The following is a 25,922-nucleotide window of genomic DNA, read 5'->3' as shown; positions in this document are numbered from 1 at the left end:
TGTCCACCTTTTGCAAAAGGAATAATATATCCACAGTCTACAGTGTAACAAAGTGGAGCCCAGACTTTATTCTTCTCTCCTTGTCAGTGCCCGCTCATGGACTCTCCAACCCTTTGATTCAGGACAGCAGCTGCAATTGAAGCTGTTCAGAGAACAAGCATTCAATCAAGTGGTTCACTCATTAGGCTTTGCCCACCTTCAGGTGCAAGTTTATAGTGAGCCTGCTGGTCTTAGAGAGAGGAGCGGCTGAGAAACTATTGGAAGTAAGCTGCTATAACCTCCTCCGCTTCTGTTTCATCAGGAAGTCAGCCTTGGTTCCAGCTTCCCATCACTGTACAATGACACACAAGGACAGCCTCATCCTCCACAGGGAAAACACGCGCTAGTTAATGTCCAGGAACACAGAACTTAGTCCATGGAGACACAAGAGACTGCAGAAGCTGGAATCTGAAGCAACGCACAACGTGCTGGAGGACTATCACAAACACTAGAAAATCTGCAAATGCTGGAAATCCAAAGCAACACACACATCACGATAAAGAGTCTTGGCCTGAAACATCGACTGTCGCTCTTTTGCTTGGATGCTGCCTGACCTGCTGAGTTCCTCCAGCATTTTGAATGTGTTGGAGGAGCTCAGTGCATTCAACAGCATGGCAGTAGACTGTCCCTCTGGCAAATCGGTTGTTGAACTCAGACTATGGTGCCTGAAGTGAGTGAAGAAAACGGCACTAAAATATTCAAACAGGAATTATAAAGATCAATACAAAGCAGAGGTACAGAAGAGAGAGAAGACACGACTTCTGACTTTCCAGATTCAGCGCTGGGACAAACCACGAGAACAGATTGGCACCATAGACACTCACAGGAGAAAAGTTTCATTCCAGGTGGGGTTCAGGGTCTGCCTCTTGACTTCTGTTCTCTGAATTTGATGCTGTGGTATCACCTCCTTCATCACAGCTTTCTGTCGTCTCCTGGGCTGGGGACTCTCTGTTTTGTGGGTATCTTCTTCTTGGGTTTCTTCTGACACCCTCAGCCCCAGCAAACAGTAAGGGTCACTGAAACCTGGAGAAAAGGTTTGACAACAACATCTGAATACAATATGAAACAAGTGGAACAATGTCAACAGGAAATCTCTGGTCTCAGCCCAAATCTGACACACCAGTGTACACACCCCTCTCACGTGGCTGGCTAGAAGCTGACCATTACTCTGTAAGAAAGGGTTGCTGGATGGTTATAGAACACATCCAGTTTTAAACTGGTTGAAATCCACCCTACCTGGTAATGAGGTTGAAAATTCTCCCCTTTCCCTGAGGTCACGATGACATTCCCATTGTCACCGTCTCCTATCTCAGCTTCCATGCAATTGATGCTTTTACGAAAACCATCCCCAGCTTTACTTTCCCTGCACATCAATCCTCAAATATGCCCATGACAGGGCGAAAAGAGATGTGAAACTAATCCAATTGATCACAGAAACCAGCCTCCCCTCCATGGACTCGGTGAATACATTCAGCTCCCTAGACCTCTCCCTACACGGCTGTTATCAGAATCCTGAACAGACCCTCGTACGACAGGACGGACCCCTCGTATGACAAGACGGACTCCAGTACTGACCCCCGTACGACAGGACGGACTCCAGTACTGACACCCCCGTACGACAGGACGGACTCCAGTACTGACCCTCGTATGACAGGATGGACTCCAGTACTGACCCTCATACGACAGGACGGACTCCAGTACTGACCCTCATACGACAGGACGGACTCCAGTACTGACCCTCATACGACAGGACGGACTCCAGTACTGACCCTCGTATGACAGGATGGATTCCAGTACTGACCCTCATACGACAGGACGGACTCCAGTACTGACCCTCATACGACAGGACGGATTCCAGTACTGACCCCTCGTACGACAGGACGGACTCCAGTACTGACCCTCGTATGACAGGACAGACTCCGGTACTGACCCCCCATACGACAGGACGGATTCCAGTACTGACCCTCGTATGACAGGACGGACTCCTGACATCTCAATCTACCTCATCATGATCTTTTCTCTGCACCTTCTCTGTAACTTTAAAAGTAATTCTGCATTCTGTTTCCGTTTTCCCTTCTACTACCTCAATGCCAATGATCTGTATTGATGGCATGCAAGAGAGGTGAGAGTGGATATCGATACTGGAAAATTCTGCTGGAGTTGTAATTCTGCTGGAGGGGTAATAACTGCTGGACAAAGAAATGGTAAACAAACTTAGTGAGTATTTTTCATCAGACTTCACTGTGTTAGACACCAGCAGTATGTCAGAAATTCAAGAGTATCAGGGGCAGGAGTGAGTGCAGTTGCTATCACGAAGAAGCTGGTTAAGATGTTGAAAGGTCTGAAGACAGGTAAGTACATGGACTACACCCCAGGGTTCTGAAAGAGGTAGCTGAAGAGACTGTGGAAGCATTAGTAATAATCTTTCAAGAATCACGAGATTTTGGAATTGTTCGGTAGGGACTGGAAAATTGTAAATGTCACTCCATTCTTTAAGAAGGGAGGGAAGCAGAAGAAAAGAAATTATATGCTAGTTCACCTGAATTCAATTGTTGTAAAGATGTTGGAGTCCATTATTAAGGATGAGGTTTCAAGGCACTTGCAGGCGCTGGATAAAATCGGCCAACGTCAGCCTGGTTTCCTTAATGGGAAATCTTGCCGACAAATCTGTTGGAATTCTTTGAGGAAAAAGCAGGCAGGATAGACAAAGGAGAATCAGTAGATATTGTTAACTTGGATTTTCTGAAGGCCTTTGACAAGGTATCACACATAAAGCTGTTTAACAATATAAGAGCCCATGGAATTACAGGAAAGATACTAGCATGGATAGAAGATTTTCTGACTGGCAGGAAGCAAAGACTGGGAATGAAGGGGGCTTTTTCTAGTTGGCTGCCAGTGATTAATGGTATTCTGCAGGGATTGGTACTGGGACCACTTTTCACATTATATGTCAATGACTTAGATGCCAGAATTGATGGGTTTGTGGCCCAGTTTTCAGATGTTACAAACATAGGTGGAGTGGCAGGTAGTGTTGATAATGCAGGGAGTCTGTAGAAGGACTTAGACAGATTGGCAGAATGGGATGGAATATAGTGCAGGAAGATGTATGGTCATGCACCTTGGTAGGAATTTTCTAAATGGGAGAAAATTCAAAAATCAGAAGTGCAAAAGGACTTGGGAATTCTTGAGCAGGATTTCCTGAAGGTTAACTTGCAGATTGAATCAGTGATAAGGAAGACAAATGTGATGTCAGCATTCATTTCGAGTGACTAGATTAAGAGCAAGGATGTAAAGCCAAGGCTTTATATGCATAGGTCCGGCTGCTCCTGCAGTATTGTCAGCAGTCTTGGACCCTTCCACAAGATAATATGTGCTGGGTTTGGAGATGGTCCAGAGGATGTTCACGAGAATGATCCCAGGAATTAAATGGTTAACACGAGGAGCATTTGATGGCTCTGAGTCAGTACTCGCTGGAGTTTAGAAGAATGAGGGAGGTCTCATTGAAACCTATTGAATATTGAAAGACCTAAATACAGTGGATGAGGGGAGGATGTTTCCTGTGGTGGGGGAGTTTTGGAACAGAGGGACATCCATATTTAACAGAGATGAGGAGGAATTTCTTTAGCCAGGGGATGGTGAATCTGTGGAATTCGTTGCCACTGACATCTGTGGAGGCAAAGTCAATGAGTATATTAAAAGAGGAGGTTGATATGTTCTTGATTAGTCCGGGTGTCAAAGGTTACGGGGAGAAGGCAGGAGAACGAGGTTGAGGGGAATAATAAATCAGACATGATGGAATGGCAGAGTAGACTTGATGGGCCAAACAACCTAAATATGCTCCTAAGACTTATGCCTTATGTGAGTAAGGACAGAGTGTGTTTTGGTGTGCTGGGTCAAAGGCTCTAGCCATTACATGGGATATTATGGGATGTAGCTTTCAGGCAAAGGACTCAAATGCCCAGTGAAAATGAGGAGAGAGCAGGGACAGGAGGTCAAAGATCCACACAGACACTGAGCAAGGAACAGAAGCTGCTGTTGCTGATGACATTACCCGCTGAATAACTGCTCGGTAGAGTGATTCCAGGGTACAGCAGTCTATATGAGTGACTATCTCCTGGCATTGGGTTGACCCCAGGGAATTTCATTGTTGGTGCAGATAACTCAGGGCACAGTCACTGACCAGATTTTTTCAGAGCTGTGATCAGGCAAAGGGGAAGGATGTGTCCTGCTCCTTATTTGGCCAATTGTGAGTTTCCTGTGTGTCCTGCTCCTCTATTGGCTGCTTGTGAGTTTCCTGTGTGTCCTGCTCGTCTATTGGCCGATTGTGAGTTTCCTGTATGCTCTACTCCAATTAAGCAGGATCTTCCAGACACAACACACCAATAAATGGTGCCAAATTATTTTTTTCTAATTTGATTAAGAACTGACTACAGCATTCTATTCTATTTTAACCAGAAATGCTTATGTTTATTTCCATGTATGTTTTTAAGGGTAGCTGTAAAATTGGCTCACTCACGGGTGTTCTTTGCCAGATCTGACTGCTGGCCAGAATGCCTTCCCACCATCTGAGCTGCCTCAGACCATCAGGTCAATCCCACTAGCCCCTCCCCCACACCATCACCTCTCTCCTCACCCCAGAAGCATCTAGCAAGGCTCCAATGACAGTTAGACCTGCCCACTGCCCCTGCAATATCCAGAGAGCTTCTGACAGGAGGTGTGGCTGTCAAATGCCATGCAATGAGAATAAAAAATGAACCCCAATTATTCTGTGTTTCCTGCACCTTCTGTGAGCTTCACGTCGTTTTTGTGGTGAGGTGACCACAAATGGACCCCATGTTCTGGTGACAACTTCTAATTTTAGTTCACCACAATCGCTGTGTGCTGTTTGTAAACCCCAGCATCCTGGCTGCTCTTATGAATCACTTTCTCATCTTGTCCTTCCCTCATCAATGATTGAAGGACACGAGACAAGTCTCTCAAATCTCCGTTCCTGGATCTCCTTTGGAATGGAAAGTCCTTGGCACAGCACACAGATACAATCATAAGGAAAGCACACCAGTGTGTTTAATTTCTTGGGATCGGCTTGTCGCTGACACTAACAGGAACAAATGTCTTCTGGTCTATTGTTGAAAGTATGCTTTCTATGGTAGACACATTGTTTCAGCTTGTTCCTTCCCCACTGAACTCACATCCGCTTAGATTTGGACCCCCCCCCCCCCCAAGTTGAAAGTATGCTGACTGGTTGCATCATGGACTGGTACAGCGATTTGAATGGGCAGGAATGTTAGAAGGTGCAGAGAGTAGAGGGCTTTAGCAGGTGGACAAGTTTTTCCTGAAGTGCATTTGACAATAAATTCAAATTCTGAGGAACCACAGAGTCTTCCTGTGTTGTAACAAGAGCTATGGCTAAAAAGACTGATGTAAAAGATGAGGTTGTTACCCATGGCAGTTCAAATCAAGATTTGAATTTTGAGGATGTATCAGAAACTTTCTTACCTACATTATTTGATCAGGATTTTGGTGGTAAGTCTGACCAGGAAGATTTGTCTTTATCTCGGAAGGAGATGATAGCAGAGCAGGGTAGAGATCCTGAGATAGTTAAATTAAAAGAACAAGCTCTTCCAGATAGCGAAATTGGAAAAGTACCAGTTGGATATTATTTTGAAAAGGGGGTATTAATGAGAAAGTGGAGATTGCCTACAATTCCTGCTAGTGAGGAATGGGAAGTTAACCATCAGGTAGTAGTTCCTAAAATTTACCAAAATGGGATTTTAACTATGGCTCATAGTATTCCTTTGGGTGGTAAGTTTCTAAACATTTTTATTGGCCTAGTTTAAGACAAGATGTGGCAACATTTTGTAGAACGTATCATACGTGTCAAATTGTGGGTAAATCTAATTCCAGTATTTGGTGAGCCATTCTCAAAAATCATTGTAGACTGTGTAGGTCCTTTGCCAAAGACTAAAACTGGACATCAATATTTATTAACTATTATGTGCGCAGCATCTAGGTTTCCAGAAGCAGTACCTCTTAGGAATATAACAGCCGAAACTGTGACAAAGACCCTTATAAAATTCTTCACTTATTTTGGGTTGCCTAAGGAAATACAATTGGATCAAGGTTGTCATTTTATGTCGGGATTGTTTCAGCAGATAGTTTATAAACTGGGAGCAAAACAGATTATTTCCTCAGCCTATCATCCAGAATCACAAGGAGCCTTGGAGAGATTTCATTCTACACTAAAAACTATGATTAGGACATATTGTGTGGAAAATGAAAAGGACTGGGATGAAGGTATACATTTACTACTTTTTGCAGTAAGGGAGGAAGTACAGGAATCATTAGGTTTTAGTCCTTTTGAACTTGTGTTTGGGCATAGAGTTCGAGGACCTTTGGCCTTGTTGAAGGAGCAGCGGATTAATAAAGAAGTACACACTAATTTGCTAGGTTATGTTTTAAAATTTAAAGAAAGATTGTCTAAAGCTTGTAGCTTGGCAAAGGAAAATTTTAAATTAGCTCAAGAGAAGATGAAGACATGGTATGATAAGGAAGCTAGGATGAGATCATTTAAGCCTGGAGATAAGGTGTTGGTTCTTTTCCCAGTGCAAACGAACCCATTACAAGCTAAATTTCATGGTCCTTATGAGATTAAATCTAAGGTAAATGATGTAGATTACGTGGTAAAAACCCCAGATCAGAGAAAGACAACACAGCTGTGTCATATAAATATGATAAAACCGTATTATGAGACAGAAGTTGCTACTATGACTGTTGTGATCAATAATGAGTCTGATCTTGATAAAAACTTAATGGAGGATTCATCTGAAACTCATTTTAAACCCAACATTATTTCAGCCAGGTTACCAAATTCAAAAATTCTAGAAAATATTGATGAAAAATTAGCTCATTTACAGCCAGAGCAGAGAGAGCAGATGAAATAGTTAATTTTTAAGTACAGAGATTTATCTCCAGACGTCCCTAGAAGAACCACCGTAGCTACACATGATGTAGATGTTGGAGATGCAAAACCCATAAAACAACATCTGTATCGAATGAACAGGGGAAAATGTGAACTTGCTGAACGAGAAATTAAGTATATGTTAGAGAATGATATTATTAGACATTCTAATTCAAATTGGAGTTCACCGTGTGTTATGGTGCCTAAGCCAGACAATAGTATTAGGTTTTGTACGAATTACAAAAAAGTGAATGCTGTGACAAAAAATGATGCATATCCAATCTCTAGAGTAGATGATTGTGTGGATAAAGTTGGACCAGCCAAATTCCTTACAAAAATTGATTTGTTAAAAGGTTATTGGTGTGTTCCATTGAGGAATAGAGGTAGAGAGATTTCAGCATTTGTAACCCCATCTGGGTTCTATGAATATAATGTTCTTCCATTTGGGATGAAGAATGCACCAGGTACTTTTCAGAGGATGATTAATAGCGTGATTCAGGGATTAAAAGATACAGATGCCTATATTGCTGATTTAGTTACAGGAAATAATACATGGAAAGCACATATTACTGCAGTGGAGAAACTATTTGAGAGACTTCCAAATGCTAACTTAACTATTAATTTAGCTAACAGTGAATTTGGTCATGCCATTGTGACCGTTAAGGAAAAGGGTTAAGGAAATTAAACTCCAATTTAGTAATACAGTTTAATGTTACAGGAGTACAATATTTTGATCACTCATGTTAAGGGTAAAGATAATGTGATCGCTGATTGTCTGTCTAGATGTTAAATGTACAATGAAAATTTGTTTTTTATGGAATGGTATTTTAACATTTGTATCACTCCTACTGTACATTAGTTTGTAAAGTGCTGAAAGATAAGACTGTATATATTGCATATGTTGTAAATTTTATACCTTTGTATTTTTTTTGAATAAATTGTTAATTGTTAAAATTCTGTTCTTTAAGAGACCAATTTTTTTTGGAGGGAGGTGTTACATGCCTCAAGGAGATCTGTGATTTTTTTTTGTGAGAATGATGTAATGGTCTTTTGGAGGTCACCTGATGTAATTTTCCCGCCGATGTGAGGTCACGTGATGACATGTGCACCACAGGTATATAAGGGAAGACCTCAGATGACGCAGTTAGGTTTTTAGTTTTAGATTTCCAGCTAGAATGTACTGTGTCTCTGTTTCTGTTGTGTATTTGTTTTTATGATGCAGTTTCATTTTTAAAACGGAGTGTTGCGTTCTGTTGCAAGGTACAATATTACTGGACAGGAAATTTTTGCTAGGTGTGTTGATGTACCTTATTCCAGCAGTAGAAGGGAGAGTGAAGAACTTATTAAAGTACAGGACCCGAAGGATCGAGAGGAGTCGGCATCGTTCAGCAGTTTAACAAAGGATCGACCTTATTGAGTCTTCGTTGAAGGAGTAGCGACCTGCATCAAAGATAACTCTTGCCAAAAGAGAAAAGAGTTCATGCAAAGGTTTGCTCTTTAAAAGAAATTAAGGTCAGTTGTTTTACACAGTTTATTTACTGCATCGTGAATCCTTCGGACAGAACCAGCAGGAAAGACGCGTCTATGAAGAAATCCTTCTCCAGAGAAGTCTCTCCCAATTGAACGTATAAATCTGTTGGACTTTGAAATTTACCATTTTAAGAACTATATCTGATGTCACCGTTTTAAGAACTGTTTTCGCATTTAACGCTTTCAGAACCAATGCCAAGTAACGATTTGTTGAACGGCTGCATAGCGGTTAACTTCCAGTTAAGGTTTTCACTTTTTAAATTGTTTATCCATGTTTAATAAACGTTTGGTTGTTTTTATATAACCTGTCTCGATTGATATTCATTGTTGCTGGTTACGTAACAAAACTTACAGGCCTTAAGAGGGAGGACAGAAAGTAATGCAGATTCTTAGTTTGAAGGACAGTATCTAAAGCACTCAAAAATTGACCTAGGCTTAGTTGGCTTAGTAAAGTTATGAGGGAGATGAAGTATGATGTAACCAGTCTTAAATCTTTATTTAGCTATTGCTGCACATACCATAGGCCTTATTTCTCAAACGTTGCCAAAGTATTTTTATCTCGGTATTTTTCTCAACCGTGTGTTTTGAGAAAGTAAAATAGAAATGAGAGACAAAAAGGCCAAGAGAGATGGCACTATGGCAAACTAGGAAACTTGACGATACTCCAACAATCTTCTTGAAAAATGAGATCTAGCACATACTAACCTATTGCTGTGCTGTGTGGCTTGCAGAGTAAAGACCACTTATTACTTACTAGGTTTGTAAACAGTCAACTATTAGCCTATTGCCACAAAAACAGGAACAGCACTGACACAGAAGCCTAGATATTTACAAAGTCAAATGATTGTTTTTCAAAATTAAAGCCTAGTTCTTCTGGATTTCTTTGCAGCAAAGTCCTCGATCAGATCACTAAAATCCTGTTTCCGAACAAGATCACTTTCAAGTGACATCAGAGTAAGATGATTCAGCCTGTCCTGTCCCATTGTGGATCTGAGCCTATTCTTCACTAGCTTGAGCTTGGGGAAAGATCGCTCACCACTTGCATTTGTAACAGGGAGAGTCGGGTAAAGCCTCAAAGCAATGCACACATTTAGAAGATGATCTGCAAGTTTTTTTCTCTGAGGAAGTATAAAAGCTCTGTTGCGGATGAAATATCTTTGCTTCCTACAAATTCCCTGAAATGGACAACCTCCTCCACAAAGTCTAACTCCAGGTCAGCTGAATATCAGCTTTGAAGATCAGATGCTCCCTTGTGCAGATCTTGTACAGAGAGAGAAGGGATATTGTTTAGGATGCCAAATGCATTGTTAAGGTCATTATATGATGCAAATCTGCAAGTACGACCAAAAACAACATCAGGTGTTGTGGATTCACCCAGAAAGGCTTTACGTTTTCTTTGTCTTTGGGTGTTTTCTTTGTACACTTGTGAGACTGTTGGAGACATAGTTTTAGCTTGGGTCTCAAAGGTATCAAATTGATCATACAAGCTTGCTATGTATTAAAGGCAAATTAAAGGAAGGCAGGGCAAGCACAGCTTGCCAAATCTCACCAAATCCACAGCATTACACAGGTCTAGATTTACAGCTTGCAGTGCAACACTCGCACTTTCAAAGCGCTGAAGAATGCATTGCCACAATTTGCTCAAAAAAGCTTTCGCAAGCTTGTCCATTTTTTGTACAGTGACCTTGCTTCATTTCTAGTTGCCACATTCTGTGCAATGCTCTTTAACAAATCTTGAACATTGGCATAATTTCCGCACAATGCCTGGGTGGCTTCTGCATGTGCAGCCCATCTAGTATTAGAGAGAGGCTTCAGAGTTTCAATGCGCTTGTTCGCATTAGGCTGAAGTCCTGCGGTTACCACCTGCCACCTAGAAGTTGACTTGGAGCAGAAGTTGAACACAATTCTGCACGAAGATGAAAAAATCAGCTGTTTCAACACAACAGTTGACACTGCTGATTCCATCGAGATTCAATGTGTGTGCTACACGTGGAACCCACTCAGCAAGTGAATTGATTTCCTTGATGCCTTTATATGCGCTGGACATATTTGCAGCTTTGTTATAGCATTGCCTGCCCCTGCAGTTGCTTATGTCAATATTCATCTCTCCTAAAACTTTGGTCACAGACTCACATAAAGCCCTCCCCGTGTGGCTCTCAATGGGTAGAAATCGTAAGAATTGCTCCTGAATGTTTCCATCAGTTGACACATAACGTAAAATGAATGTGAGCTGATTTACCTGTGCAACATCTGTGCTTGAATCGATGCTAATAGAAAAGTATTTGGCCATTTTGACTTCACTGACGATCTCTGACAGAACTCGATCGCTCATGAGCTCAATAAACTCCTCACATGTTTTAGGTGAAAGATATGAAGGGGTGCTTGATCCTGCATTTCCAAATTTCTGTATGTGCGCCTTAAAAAGGGTCAAACTCACTTATTACCTCTAGAATGCCCATGTAGTTGCCGTCATCAAGCCTGCCAGATATGTCACTGGAACCTCGGATAGCCAGTCCCCTCTCGACCAAAAACTTCACAACCGCCACCACTCTTCTCAATACGTTGGTCCAGTAGACACACTCTGACTAGAAGTCTTTTTGCAGTTCTGTATCTATTCTTCCGCTGTCAGATGCTAGTGTAACGTAGGTCAGTATCTTTTTCCTGTGGTGTTCGCTGTTTTCATGCTCTCCTACGCGCTCAGCGGCATGTTTCCAGTCGCTAAAGCCAGTTTCGAAGATGGACTGACAGTTACTGAAGATGCGGCATGCGAAACAAAACACACAGCCGGTGGGAGGGGAATATAAGGGCCATCGCCTTGATACGTACCCACCATTTACGAGCTTGCGTTTGAAGTGAAACTTGGAGAAAAAACGTTCCTGCTGTTTGTATACATGTTCCAAAGCTTTGATATCCACGTCTTATTCTGGCAGGACTCCGGCCCTTTCTTAGCCCAGTATGCTCGGACTGAATCATCTAACGTTTCCTTTCCCCAGCGAGCAGGATCAGGGCTGTAACGATCCTCAGTAGCAGTAACATTAACATTAATGGCGACCCGACTTGGCTGTTCGGAAGCCTCTGTAGTTGGGAATCCCAAGGTCATGCTCTCTGCCTCTTCAACACTAGCTGCTGACTGTGGCAAGGACGGTGGTCCTGTGCTAACGCTGGTGCTAGCGCTAGCTGTTGAACAAGTCTCCATTTGTCCACCGGTCTCAGACTGTGACAGGAGCGATGGTACCGCTGCATCATCGAGAACAGGTTTAAAAAATTCTGTCAGTTTCAATGTCTTTTTTAATGCTTCTTTCTCACGGTCCTCTTTCTCTTGTTTCTTTTCTGTGCTCCACTCTTGTATTTTTTGCCCGTCATGATGATAGCTACCTATTCTGGGCCCCTCTGCAGCTCTGGCCCCTGGGCTGCAGCCCAGCCTAAAGACTGGCCCTGGCCCATCGTCACAGTCGTGATCTTGGGGCTTTAGCTCGTTAAGTCTTCACTCAGAGAAAACAAAGGACAGAAAAGCTCTAGCTTTTTACCTCTCTTCTTTATACCTGCTGAGCTGGGACAGCAGAGATGCCAGGCAGAATAGTGAAATGCTTCTCTTGCAGGACATGGGAAGGCAGGGTGACCTCCAGTGACCCTGGTGACTACAACTGCCAGAAGTGCATCCAGCTGCAGCTTCTAACAATCTGTGTTACGGAGTCAGAGCTGGAACTGCGTGAACTCTAGATCATTCGGGAGGCTGAAGGAATGATTCAACAGATAGGACAGCAGACATCCCACCCTGCAAAAACTCATTTCAGGGAGGTAGCACCATCAATTCGTGGGAGACTTCCGGGAGAGGTGGGATGTCTGCAACAGAGCAGCTCCTTAGCAGCCGGCCAGCTAGTTTAAATAATGTTAGCTATGCTAATGAATGAATGACACTTGTTAAACTCACCTCAACATGTCTTTTACAGTCTTAACCCACCATGGGCAATAGAAAAGTCACTGTTGCAAACAGTGCAGTGAGCAACACTGTCATTATTTTTGACCCCTATTAGGCAGGGGCACACTTTAGTGTAGTCTGGGGTGACGTACGTTTTATATTTTCTTTTTTTTCTGGAACACTCTGCCACAGAGCGCTCTCGCGCTCTCTCTCTCTCGCTCGCTCACGCGCTCTCTCGCTCTCAAAAAAATTGATTTCCGTGATATTGTATATAATTTGTGTGCATCAGGGAACCACTATTAATATGCCGGAGACTCCCGGAACTTCCGGGAGAGGTGGAATAGAGAGGTAGTTACACCCAAGATGCAGGACACAGGAAACTGGGTGACAGTCAGGAAGGGGAAAGGGGTGAAGGAGCCAATGCAGAGTATCCCTGTGGCCATCCCCCTCAACAGCGGGTATCCCACTTTGGATACTGTCGGTTGGGAGGGGGGGGGGGAATGACCTAACAGAGGAGAGTCACAATGGTCAGATCTCTGGCTCTAATTCTGCCTCTGTGACTCAGGTGAGAAGGGGGGAGAAGAGGCACGCCATGGTGATAGGGGATTTGTTAATTAGGGGAACAGACAAGAGGTTCTGTGGGCAAGAACAAGATCCTGGATGGTGTGTTGCCTCACAGGTGCTAGGGTCCGGGCCATCTTGGATTGAGTCCTCAGTGTTCTTAAGTGGGAGGTGGACAGCCAGAATTCATGGTCCATGTAGGTACCAATGGCACGGGTAGGACAAGTGACAGGGTTCTGCATAGGACCTCCAGGGTTGTGATCTCAGGATTGCTACCCATGCCGTGTGTGTGCCAGTGAGGCCAGAACTAGGAAGATTATAGAGTTTAATACGTGGCTAAGGAGCTGGTGCAGGAGGGAGGGCATAAGATTTTTGGATCATTGGGCTCTCTTCCAGAGAAGGTGGGACCTGTACAGAAGGGATGGTTTGCACCTGAACTGGAAAGGGACTAATACCTTCATGGGAAGCTTTGTTCATGAGGTTTAAACTAGAGTTGCAGGGGGATGGGAACCAGAGTGCCAGAACAGTTAGTGGAGAGGTTCTGGAGGCAGTTCTGAAAGAAGTGGCTGAAGATATCGCGGCGGCATTAGTAACGACCGTCCAAAAATCTCTAGATTCGGGAATGGTTCTGGAAAATTGCAAATGTCACTCCACTCTTCAAGAAGTGAGAGAGGCAGAAGAAATGAAGTTATCAACCAGTTAGTCTGACCTCAGTGGTTGGGAAGATGTTGGAGTTGATTATTAAAGATGAAGTGTCGGTATTTGGAGGCACTGATAAAGTAGATTGGAAGCATTGGCGAGGTCTCACATGGAGAATCGTGAGCAGGTTTGGGCCCTTTATCATGGAAAGGATGTGCTGAAACTGGAGAGGATTCAAAGCAGGTTCATGAAAGTGATTCCAGGATCGAATGGCTTGTCATATGAAGAGCGTTTGATGACTCTGGGCCTGTATTCACTAGAATTCAGAAGAATGAGGAGTCACCTCATGAAAACCTATCAAATGGTGAAAGGCCTTGATAGAGTGGATGTGGAGAAGATGTCTCCTATGGTGGGAGAGTTTAGGTCCAGAGGACACGGCTTCAGAATAGAGGGGCATTCTTTTAGAATGGAAATGAGGAAGAATTTCTTTAACCAGAGAGGGGTGAAACTGTGGAACTCTTTGCCATAGCCAACTGTGGAGGCCAAGTCTTTGTGTACATTTAAGGCAGAGGTTGATAGATTCTGGACTGGTCAGAGCAGGAAAGGATATTGGGAGAAGACAGGAGATTGAGGCTGAGAGTAAAATTGGATCACCATGATGAAATGGTGGAGCAAATGGTCTAATTCTGTTCCTATATCCAGACATCCCACCTCTCCCAGAAGTTCCGCATATTGATAGTGGCTCCCTGGCGCCCGGAAATTATATACAATATCCTAGAAATAGATTTTTTTGAGAGGGAGAGGGAGAGCGAGCATCCTGATTGGTCTCTCTTCGTGCTAAGACTGGTCCCCAACCACCGGGCTGCGAGGAAACGATATGATTTGGCGATATGAAACGACATGAGTCAGCCGCACCTTTCCTCATTCCCTGTCACGCACTGTTGAATCTTAACGCATGCAAGGTCATCAGTGACCCAAGACGTGCAAAGGAATGGGTCCGTGACCCATTTGTGAATGTCCCCAGTGAATCACCCATGTCAGCGCAGGAAAAAGATCAACTCCTCGAGCTTGCAAATGACGGTGGGCTGAAAAGTACGTTTGACATAACATCTCTGCCGGCATTCTGGATCAAAGTCAAGGCTGAATATCCTGAGATAGCCACGAAAGCACTGAAAACGTTGCTTCCATTTCCAACATCATATCTCTGTGAAGCGGAGTTTTCCGCAACGAATGCAACGAAAACTAAATTGCAGAATAGACAGGACATAAGGAATCCCTTTCGAGTATCGCTGTCTCCCATCACCCCTTGATGGGACCGTGTTGTTGCAGGGAAACAAGCCCAGGGCTCCCACTGATTCAGTGATATTGGTGTGTTGCAATAATTTTATATGTTCATATGAGGAAAATATGCGCTGTGTGTCTAATATCCAAATGTTACTTAAAATGATATGATGCTATTGACTTGTAATTCAGTGGTCCCCAACCTCTGGGTTGTGAAGAATACAGCGGTGGCCGGAACGCTCCCAGCACATCTCTAAGAAGAAAGTCGAAATAAACAAGCTAATTAATTAGGTGCCGCCCGGCACGTAAATGTCGGCCCAGATCAGAGACGACACAATCGGCAATCGTCTCTGATCTGGGGCGACATTTACCTGCCGGGCGGCACCTAATCAATTAGCTTGTTTATTTTGGCTTTTTTCTTAAAGATGTGCTGGGGGCGTTCTGGCTACCGCTGTACCGCTGCATTCTTCACAGCCCGGGGGTTTGAGACCACTGTTATAATTGACTTATCACTACATTCATGCGAGGAAAATATGCACTGTGTGTTTAATATTAAATTCGTTAGATAATCCCCTTTAGAAATGAAATTGAGTGTATTAGCCACTTGCAAGTGACTTATAGTTGACTTATCACCTATATTCCGGTTGCGTTTAACACCACCCCCGCGGCCGCCCCCTCCCCCCTGCCGGTTGACTGGTCCGCAAGAATATTGTCAATATTAAACTGGTACGCGGTGCAAAAAAGGTTGGGGACCCCTGATTTAGACTAGCTGGCTAGCTGCCAAGGAGCTACGCTATTGATGTCCTACATGATGAGGCCAAACTCCCTGTAGACTTGCTTAAAGTTGTAATAGAATAAACATGATAATATAAGTACGTATTTTAATGTCACATTTGCTGCATATACCCAACTTGGTTTACAGATTAGACAAAGTCACTAAACAAAGTATTACACACACCCTTGGAGGTCGACGGGGGGGCAGGGGAGATATGGGGTTGCGGGGGGCGGGGGTGCTACCACCCTGAAATTAGTTTTTGCAGGGTGGGATGTCTGTATATTTTATGGTCTTCTCGTCAACTGTTTGGCTCATGAATCAACCAGCAAAACCCTAATCACTCCAGTTTACCAGCATTGTGACCACCCTGTCCACTTTGCACTTTTCTTTTGTTCTAGTTGTGTTTTATTTTCTGGTAAAATAAGTATAATTCATGTTTTTTCTTGTGGGTGCTGCCCACTTGCTGCTACGTGCCTGTGCTGCTGCTGCAAATCAGATTCTCTCTGCGCCCTCGCATCTGCTTGTGCAATGATAATTAGCTCACTCTTCCTACTGAGGCACATCACGTCATAACTCTCTGCACTGAACGTCATTAGTCACCCCTCAGTCTGCTGTCCCACTGTCTGCTAATGTCCCTGACAGCAGAGCATTCCCTGACCCGTGTGACCTGGTCTATTTGAAACACTGATGGTGCAGAGCACTGGAAACCAGTCCACGCTTTGGAACAAAGTACTCACCGGTTGCATCCTTCCCAATAATCCCGTTGGCTTGCTTCACTGTCAGCTTCAGAAAGGTGGAGGGTGGCTGTGAGAGAAGCAGAGAGAGCACGAGGAAGCTCAGTGTAAAAGCTCCGAGAAGCACACCAGACACACTGCAGTGTAAGGAACGGGGCACCATTGTCCGAGGGGCTGACCACCTCCCCACTCACTCCATAAGTCAGCTAAACAGACAGAAACTGGTGGCCAAAGCCATCATCATGGCCCAGAGTGAGACTGGTTCCCACCAGTGCTGGGGCCTGGGGCAGCTCCCACTGACCAAGAGAAACTGGAATCTGACCCCCGCAGGCTTTCAACCGAAGAAGTCAGGCCAGCTCTGAGCAAAATCCAGGGCTGAGGCTTTCCCCCAGCTCCTTTCCTGCTGTGCAGATCATTCTCCCACTGCCTCTGCCGCAGCAGCAGGGTAAGAGATGCAAAGGACAACCTCCTACCTGGAGGCAGCCAGGAAAAGGTGAGATCACACCAGACACAATGCGAAAGCTGAAAGGCAGTGGAGGGGATGTGAGAGTGGGATACAGGAGTGAGGGGAGAGGGTGATTTTGATATGGAGAGAGGGGAAGAGGGTAATTTGGATATGGAGAGAGGAGAGAAGGAGACTTGGATATGGAGAGAAGGGAGAGGGTGATTTGGATATGGAGAGAGGGGAGAGGATGATTTGGATATGGGGGGGAAGAGGGAGATTTGGATATGGAGAGAGGGCAGAAGGAGATTTGGATATGGAGAGAGGGAGATTTGGATATGGAGAGAGGGGAGAGGGAGATTTGGATATGGAGAGAGTGGAGAAGATGATTTGGATATGGAGAGAGTGGAGAAGATGATTTGGATATGGAGAGAGGGGAGAGGATGATTTGGATATGGGGGGAAGAGGGAGATTTGGATATGGAGAGAGGGCAGAAGGAGATTTGGATATGGAGAGAGGGAGATTTGGATATGGAGAGAGGGGAGAGGGAGATTTGGATATGGAGAGAGTGGAGAAGATGATTTGGATATGGAGAGAGTGGAGAAGATGATTTGGATATGGAGAGAGGGGAGAGGATGATTTGGATATGGGGGGAAGAGGGAGATTTGGATATGGAGAGAGGGGAGAGGGAGATTTGGATATGGAGAGAGGGGAGAAGGAGATTTGGATATGGAGGGGGGAGAGGATGATTTGGATATGGAGAGGGGCAGATGGAGATTTGGATATGTGGGGGAGAGGGAGATTTGGACATGGAGAGAGGGAGATTTGGATATGGGGAGAGGGGAGAGGGAGATTTGGATATAGAAAGAGGGGAGAGGATGATTTGGATATGGAGGGGGGAGAGCGTGATTTGGATATAGAAAGAGGGAAGAGGATGATTTGGATATGGAGGGGGGAGAGGGTGATTTGGATATGGAGAGAGGGGAGAGGGTGATTTGGATATGGAGAGAGGGGAGAGGGAGATTTGGATATGCAGAGAGTGGAGAAGATGATTTGGATATGGAGTGGGGAGAGGGTGATTTGGATATGGAGAGGGGGAAATGGAGATTTGGATATGGGGGGGGGGAGATTTGGACATGGAGAGAGGGAGATTTGGATATGGAGAGAGGGGAGAGGATGATTTGGATATGGAGGGGGGAGAGGGTGATTTGGATATGGGGAGAGGAGAGAGGGTGATTTTGTTATGGAGAGAGGGGAGAGGGAGATTTGGATATGGAGAGAAGGGAGAGGGAGATTTGGATATGGAGAGAGGGGAGAGGGTGATTTAGATATGGAGAGAGGGGAGAGGGAGATTTGGATATGGAAAGAGGGGAGAGGGTGATTTGGATATGAGAGGAGGGAGAGGGAAATTTGGATATGGAAAGAGGGGAGAGGGAGATTTGGATATGGAGAGAAGGGAGAGGGAGATTTGGATATGGAGAGAGGGGAGAGGGTGATTTGGATATGGAGAGAGGGGAGAGGATGATTTGGATATGGAGGGGTGAGAGGGAGATTTGGATATGGAATGAGAGGAGAGGGAGATTTGGATATGGAGAGAGGGGAGAGGGAGATTTGGATATGGAGAGAGGGGAGAGGGTGATTTGGATATGGAGAGAGGGGAGAGGATGATTTGGATATGGAGGGGTGAGAGGGAGATTTGGATATGGAATGAGAGGAGAGGGAGATTTGGATATGGAGAGAGGGGAGAGGGAGATTTGGATATGGAGAGAGGTTGAGAATGAGAATGGGAAACAGAGGCTGAGGGAGGTGGAATAAGGGAACGGAGAGTGTGATTATGTTACTGTGAGTGAGGTGAGTACCAGATTTGTCAACAGAGTGATCTTATTGTACAGGGGTTGTGGTGGACATGTGAGTAACATTAAGGTGCAGGGAGTGGGGCAGAATTAAATTAGTGTTCAGGAATTGGGTGAGATGAGTTGACGGCACAATGAGTTAGAAGTCAGTGAGAACAGTGTCTAGGGAGTAAGGGGAGAATGGGATTAGGGCTCAGGGTGTAAAGGGAGCATGGGATTAGGGTTCATGGAGCAAGGAGAGAATGGGATTAGGGTGTAGGGAGTAAGGGGATAATGAGTTTAGGGTTCAGGGTGTAAAGGGAGAATGGGATTAGGGTCTAGGGAGTAAGGGAAGAATGGGATTAGGGTCTAGGATATAAAGGGAGAATGGGATTAGGGTGTAGGGAGTAAGGGATAATGAGTTTAGGGTTCAGGGAGTAAGGGGAGAATGGGATTAGGGTCTAGGAAGTAAGGGGAGAATGGGATTAGGGTCTAGGGAGTAAGGGGTGTCTGGGATTAGGGTTCAGGGAGGAAAGGGAGAATGGGATTAGGTTCTAGGGCGTAAAAGGAATATGGAATTAGGGTTCGGGGAGTAAGGGGATAATGAGTTTAGGGTTCAGGGTGTAAGGGGAGTCTGAGATTAGGGTTCGGGGGAGTAAAGGGAGAATGGGATTAGGGTTCAGGGCATAAGGGGAATATGGGATTAGGCTTTGAGGAGTAAGGGCAGTATGGGGTTACTGTTCTGAGAGAATGGGATTGGGATTCAGGAAGTAAGGGGAGAACGGGATTAGTGTCTAGGGAGTAAAGGCAGTATGGGGTTACTGTTCTGGGAGAATGGGATTGGGATTCAGGGAATACGGGGAGAATGGGATTAGATTCAGGGAGTGGGAGGAGAGCTTCCTTTGGCAAAAGAACTAGAAACGAACAGACAGAATGAGACAGGAGCGGAGGGACTGGAGGCAGTGTAGATCTCCGTAGCTGGACTACAGGGTCCAGTTGTGGAAGATGTGACTATTGTAGTGAGAGCCCCGTGAGGGTCCATTAGAACTGGCCAAGGACAAGGGACATTGGCCGGAGAAGCTGGGGCTTGTTCTCCAGGAGAGGATGGAAAGCTTATGCTTGTTCTGAACAACAAGTCGGGGGAGCTGTTCTTTTTGATAGATGGTGCAGGCTGAGAGGAACCACAATTTCACAGCCTGGAAAGGTCAAGTCAGAGGGGCAGGGAAGAGGAAGTAATTTACTCTGCCATGGGTCATGAGTGGGGTGAATCAGGAAGAACAGATTGTCCCACAGCTGCTGGGAGAGCGAGAACCCTCCTTCCATGTTATTACAGACAATTATTAACATTATAAAAAGCAAAATCAGCAAAAGCAACATTTAAGAACTGAAAATACTTAAAATAAAATAATTTGAATGTTACTACAAACAGATAGCTTAAAAGTTTAAAAAAATATTATTTTCGTTTGCCCACAGCTGTTGGCTGCCTATTGGAGTTGATAGATTGGTGTCTTCCCCGAGCATATTCCCAGTACTACATACCAGGCAACTCCAACTCCACCGTTCAGCTCCATGCTGCTGGAGCATGGACAGCAAACGCAGGGAGTCTGGATTCCTAAATGTTGACATTACCAGTGGTTATGAAGATGAATGCCAGGGAACTACAGGGAAAATCCAGGCATATCCTCAGCCTATACCTTTCTCCAGTCTTCCCCACGCTTCTCACAGACCCCCTGTAACCCAACTAGTAAATGTTACCCCGGACAACTGTTACATTCAGCTAGTCCTGCCTCTGTGGCTGTTGAAAACCTCTGTACACAGCCTTCCAACACATTCTTGCTCAGCGTCAGTTGTTAAAACTGCAGGTCACCCAAAATTCTGTTGTCAACTGTACTCACCATCTGGTTCTGTGGGAACATATGAAACAAGAACAGGAGTAGGTCTATCTGCTATCAATAAGATTATGACTGATCCAATTATAATCTCCTCCATGTTGCTGCCAACCCTTAGTCACCTTTCACCCAGCACAAAACCCACTTCCATTTATCAAGAATCTAACCACCCTTAAAGACTTCTGTTTAGTTTTGTGAAGTGCCCTGCCATGTTATAGGTTCCATTAAAGAAAACAACAATTTGCTTTCTTTAATGGAACCTATAATCCTGTCCACAAGACAACGGACACCACTCACCTTCAGGTCTCGGACCTGCTCCAGCATTGCGTTATTTTCCACTGTGTCCATTTGGAAAGCCTGAAGAGAAGATGAGCAAATATGAAATGGATTATTGTGGGAAGAAGTTCAAACCATTACTGTTCACAACTAGAATGAGAGAAGAATAATAAAGAACATGGCGGGCGCTGGAATCTAAAACAATAGCAGAAACTCTAGAAGAACTCAACCCAGCAGCACCTGTGGAATAAAGAGACCAATCAGCATTTTTGGTTAGGGATCGTGATATTTCTTTCCAAATTCTGCTTGGACTGGTTGAGTCCTTTCAGGACGTTTGTTCTTGTATGAAAGAGTGAAGATTCAGTGTTCAGTGATGTCTTTTTGTGTCTTCAGGTAGCAGGATGTCCACATGGATACAACTGTGACTTCTGAAGGTTAACTGCACTGCACCCAAAGTTAATTATTGATCAGCTTTAGAATCCGTGCAGTTCAATAACACATAATATTTATCGGTCTGACATCCCAAATTGCACAAGATGCAATTTCCAGTGATAACAGTGGCAGGGATCACTGAAGCTTTAGCTGATTTTTGGAAACGGTTCCAGGGATCACTTGGAGGTCCAACAGCAAGACCAGATCCTTCACAATGAATCATCAAATCCTTATTTGGTGGTGTGGGGTACAGAGTTATACAACACAGAAACAGGTCCTTCAGACCAGTTTGAACAAAATGCTCATCTAAGTGAATCCTATTTGCCTGCTTGTAGCCTGAATCCCTTTAAACCAGGGGTTCCCAACCTTTTTATGCCATGGACCCCAGTGTGGGAACCCTGATCTATTTATGTACCTGCCTAAGTGCTTTGTTTCTCAAACATTCACATTGTACCTGCCTCTACCCCCTCCTCTGGCAAGTCACTCCATATCTCCACTGTTCTGTGAATGGAAAAACCTCCCCCTCAGACTCCCTTCGATCACCACTCTCATCGTCAACCTAAACCCTCTAATTACCCTGGGAAATAGATCAGGATCTGCCCCAGGTTATTATCATTGTCAAATATACAGTGACATTTGTCATTTTGCAGCAGCAGTACAGTACAAGGACAAAAAATATATACAAAATAAAATAAATAGTGCAAAATAAAAGGAATAATATGTGTTGTGTGTTTAAAATGTACTTAAAAGGTTATGATGCTATTGACTTATAAGTGACTTATATAACCATATAACAATTACAGCACGGAAACAGGCCATCTCTGCCCTTCTAGTCCGTGCCAAACGCTACTCTCACCTAGTCCCACCGACCCGCACTCAGCCCATAACCCTCCATTCCTTTCCTGTCCATATACCTATCCAATTTTTCTTTAAATGATAATATCGAACCTGCCTCTACCACTTCTACTGGAAGTTCTTTCAACACTTACTTCAAGCTCCCCTGTCCTCCCCTGATAATTGACTTATCACTGTATTCATGCTCGGAAAATATGTGCTGTGTGTTTAATATTAAATTCGTTAGATAAACCCTTTTAGAAATGAAATTGAGTGAATTAGCCACTTATCGCCTATATTCCGGTCGTGATTACCCACCCCCCCCAAACAGAATCGCCAAAAACGACTTGTAGAAAAAAATCAGCATGTACACGCATGCGCACACAAGTGCCCGAGCAAGGCTTCATGGTCATTGTAGTCTTTCTCAGGGTAGACACAATGTATTTGACAGCTACTCTTGTCCGTTGGCAACCCTACCGCCCCCCCCCCCGGGTCGGCCGGTCCGCAAGAATATTGTCAATAATAAACTGATCCGCGGTGCAAAACAGGTTGGGGACCCCTGTCCTAGTGTAACCATGCTGTGTTAACGTTAACAGGCTGAAATGCTCTGAATAGGTTCAAGGCACCTGGACTTTGAGTGGGCAATGAGCTGTCTATATTGTGGGATGTCTAGACACTGACATGACTCTGGGATGTCCAGTCGCTCCTACACACCAACAAAACACACTCACTTTACTCTTACCCATGGGACAATATTAACTCCAGTACTTGTTGGTGAAGGGATGCTTCAGTGGGTTTACTCACATTCTTCAGGTACTGAAGGAGCTCATCCTTGTCCTCACAGTGGTGCCCTGCAGGTTTGCCGCTGCTGTGGATAACTGTGTACAGGGCTTCTTCGTACAACAATCTCCGCTGCACAGAGAAAGGGAAAGGCAGAGTTAAAAAACCAATACAGAGAATGCTGGAAACACTCAGCAGGTCAGGCAGCATCTGTGGAGAGAGAAGCAGAGTTAGACTTTCAGGATCAGGACCTCTCATCAGAACTGTGAAAGGTGAGGAACGGAACAGGTTTCGGTCGCAAAGAAGGAGGATTGGAGAGGACAAGGGTGGAGATGCAGAGTAGTTGTATAGGCACTGCCCCACCCCTCCAGCGACCCGGTTTGAATCCTGGTCTCAGAGAGACGGGCAGAGCGGGCATTGGAAAGTTCCCCCGTCACTATCCTTTCCTCCCACGTCCCGCAAACACATAGTTCGGCAGGGTAAGCAGCTGCTTACAGCACATGAAGGTGGAATTTGGTGGGGGGAGGGTGTAGATGGGGAAAAAGGGGAGAATAAAGTGGACTGAATGTTGGACTGGGGCAAATGGATTTTCCACGATCAACAGATCCATGCTGTATGACTATGACAATTGCTGACAGAGGGTGGTGAAGACCGGTGAATGACAAAAGATGTGCCGGAGAAGGTGGAAACAAGTGAAGAATGCATGTTATTATTGAATTCTGGATACCAGACGTGAGCTATGAAGCTGGTTATCTGAAATGGTTGATTTCAGTAGTAAGGACTGTGACAAGTCTAGACAGAAGGTAGACACTTACGAGCGAGAATGGGCACTGTTGTTCAGGGAGCCATTCTAGAGGAGGGAGAGAAGAGGAATGTGGGTGTAATTGGGAGAGTGTAGACAGGGAATAGACATAATTCTCTGTGGCAAGTATTAAGGCTGTGATGTTGTCTGCCTGGTGCCCATGTTCAGGACATCTCATCTGGCCGGCAGAGGAATTTGCAGTGGGAGGATCCACTTGCCGTGGTCTTTGTGGGTATCAGTGAATTAGGAAGATCAAAGGAGAGGAATTTGCAGTGGGAGGATCCACTTGTGGTCTTTGTGGGTACCAGTGAAGTAGGAAAGAAGTTCTGTTGAAGAAACTTAAGCAGCTAGTGAATGAATTAAAATGCAGAACCAAAAAGGATTGTTACTGTGCCACGTGCAAATTGGCAAAGGGTGAACAGAATCAGAAAGTTAAATGTGTGGCTTAAAGACAGGTGTGGAAGAAGTGAGTCTGAATGTGTGTGACACCTGCATCAGTATGGAGGAAGGAGGGAGCTTTTCCAATGGGACAGGCTCCATCCGGACCAGGCTGGGACCAGGGCCCTGGCAAATCACATCACTAGGGCTGTGTTTATAGCAGTGTGGGTGGCTTCAACAGCTTGGAAAAGTGAGGGTGAAGTGAACAGGAAGTAGAGTGCAGCAGAGTTACTGAAGTCTCCAGAATAAATAAAGATTTTAAAAAGTTTAGAAAGGTTTAAGAAATTAATTTCAGGGAGCATAGAGACAAAATTGAAAAGAAGGGTGGTGGATGAAAACAGGACTGAAGGTGTTATATTTGAATACACACAATATACAATGTCTGGTGGAGGATCTTATAGCACTTTAGAAGTTGACAGCTCTGAGGTTATGGGCATCACAGAGTAATGGTTGAAAGAAGATCACAGTTGAGAGCTTAAGGTCCAAGGATACACATTGTTGATAAAAAGTGAAATCAAATCCTCAGAAAGAAGTGGTAAATGATTTGGAGATGCAGAATCCCTGTTAAGAGCTGAGAAACTGCAAGAGTAAAAAGAATTGAACTGACTTTATTTCTTACATCCTTCACATACATGAGGAGAAAAATCTTTACATTTCATCTGTCTGAATGTGCAAATTATAGTGATTTACAATAAAGGGTATGTACAGTAAAATTTACAACAGAATAGTACCCAGGGAATGCCCTTTTCTCACTGTTACCATCAGGTAGGAGGTACAGAAGCCTGAAGGCACACACTCAGCGATTCAGGAACAGCTTCTTCCCCTCCGCCATCTGATTCCTAAATGGACTTTGAACCCTTGAACACTACCTCACTTTTTAAATATATATTATTTCTGTTTTTGTATGATTTTTAATCTACTCAATCTACATATACAGTACTGCAATTGATTGATTGATTGATTTTCTTTTGTATCGTGTATTGCATTGAACTGCTGCTGCTACAAATTTCATGACACATACCAGTGATAATAAACCTGATTCTGATTCTGAAGAGCTTAGAAATATGATTGTGTCAGTATGAATTAATCAGTCTGATGGTCTGGTGGAAGAAGCTGTCCCGGAGCCTGATGGTCCTGGCTTTTATGCTGCGGTACTGTTTCCCGGATGGTAGCAGCTGGAATAGTTTGTGGTTGGGGTGACTCAGGTCCCCAATGATCCTATGGGGCCTTTTTACACACCTGTCTTAGTAAATATCCTGAATCATGGGATGTTCACAACTATAGATATGCTGGGCTGTCCACACCACTCTCTGCAGAGTCCTGCGATTAAGGGAGGTACAGTTCCCATACCAGGCAGTGATGCAGCCAGTCAGGATGCTCTCAGTTGTGCCCCTGTAGAAAGTCCTTAGGATTTGTGGGCCCGTACCAAACTTCCTCATCCGTCTGAGGTGAAAGAGGCGCTGTTGTGCTTTTTTCACCACACAGCTGGTGTGTACAGACCACGTGAGGTCCTCGGTGATGTGGATGTCCTCTCAACCCCAGGTCTATTGATGTCAATAGGGGTTAGCCTGTCTCCATTCCTCTTGTAGTCCACAACCAGCTCCTTTGTTTTTGCGACGTTGAGGGAGAGGTTGTTTTCTTGACACCACTGTGTCAGGGTGATGACTTCCTCTCGATAGGCTGCCTCATTATTATTTGAGATTAGGCCAATCAGTGTAGTGTCGTCAGCAAATTAAATTAGCAGAGTGGAGCTGTGGGTGG

At 44.5% G+C, this 25,922-nt stretch overlaps 1 protein-coding gene across 3 annotated transcripts in view; it reads right to left on the bottom strand.

The window, feature by feature from the left end:
* Positions 1–25,922, bottom strand: part of unc13d (unc-13 homolog D (C. elegans)) — a 205,838-nt gene that overhangs the window by 135,529 nt on the left and 44,387 nt on the right. For all 3 annotated transcript variants that reach the window (XM_072242643.1, XM_072242641.1, XM_072242642.1), the window contains exons 3-6: positions 22,946–23,053; positions 20,897–20,956; positions 16,440–16,506; positions 864–1,062 (exon numbers count right to left, since the gene is read on the bottom strand). In XM_072242643.1, the coding sequence (XP_072098744.1) occupies positions 864–1,062; positions 16,440–16,506; positions 20,897–20,956; positions 22,946–23,053 (434 nt within the window). The remainder of the gene's footprint in view (positions 1–863; positions 1,063–16,439; positions 16,507–20,896; positions 20,957–22,945; positions 23,054–25,922) is intronic.

The sequence above is a fragment of the Mobula birostris genome, chromosome 24 (assembly GCF_030028105.1).
Source record: "Mobula birostris isolate sMobBir1 chromosome 24, sMobBir1.hap1, whole genome shotgun sequence".
NCBI classification, from domain to species: Eukaryota; Metazoa; Chordata; class Chondrichthyes; order Myliobatiformes; family Myliobatidae; genus Mobula; species Mobula birostris.
The sequence above is the reverse complement of the archived record's forward strand: the minus strand, read 5'-3'. Positions and strand labels throughout refer to the sequence as shown.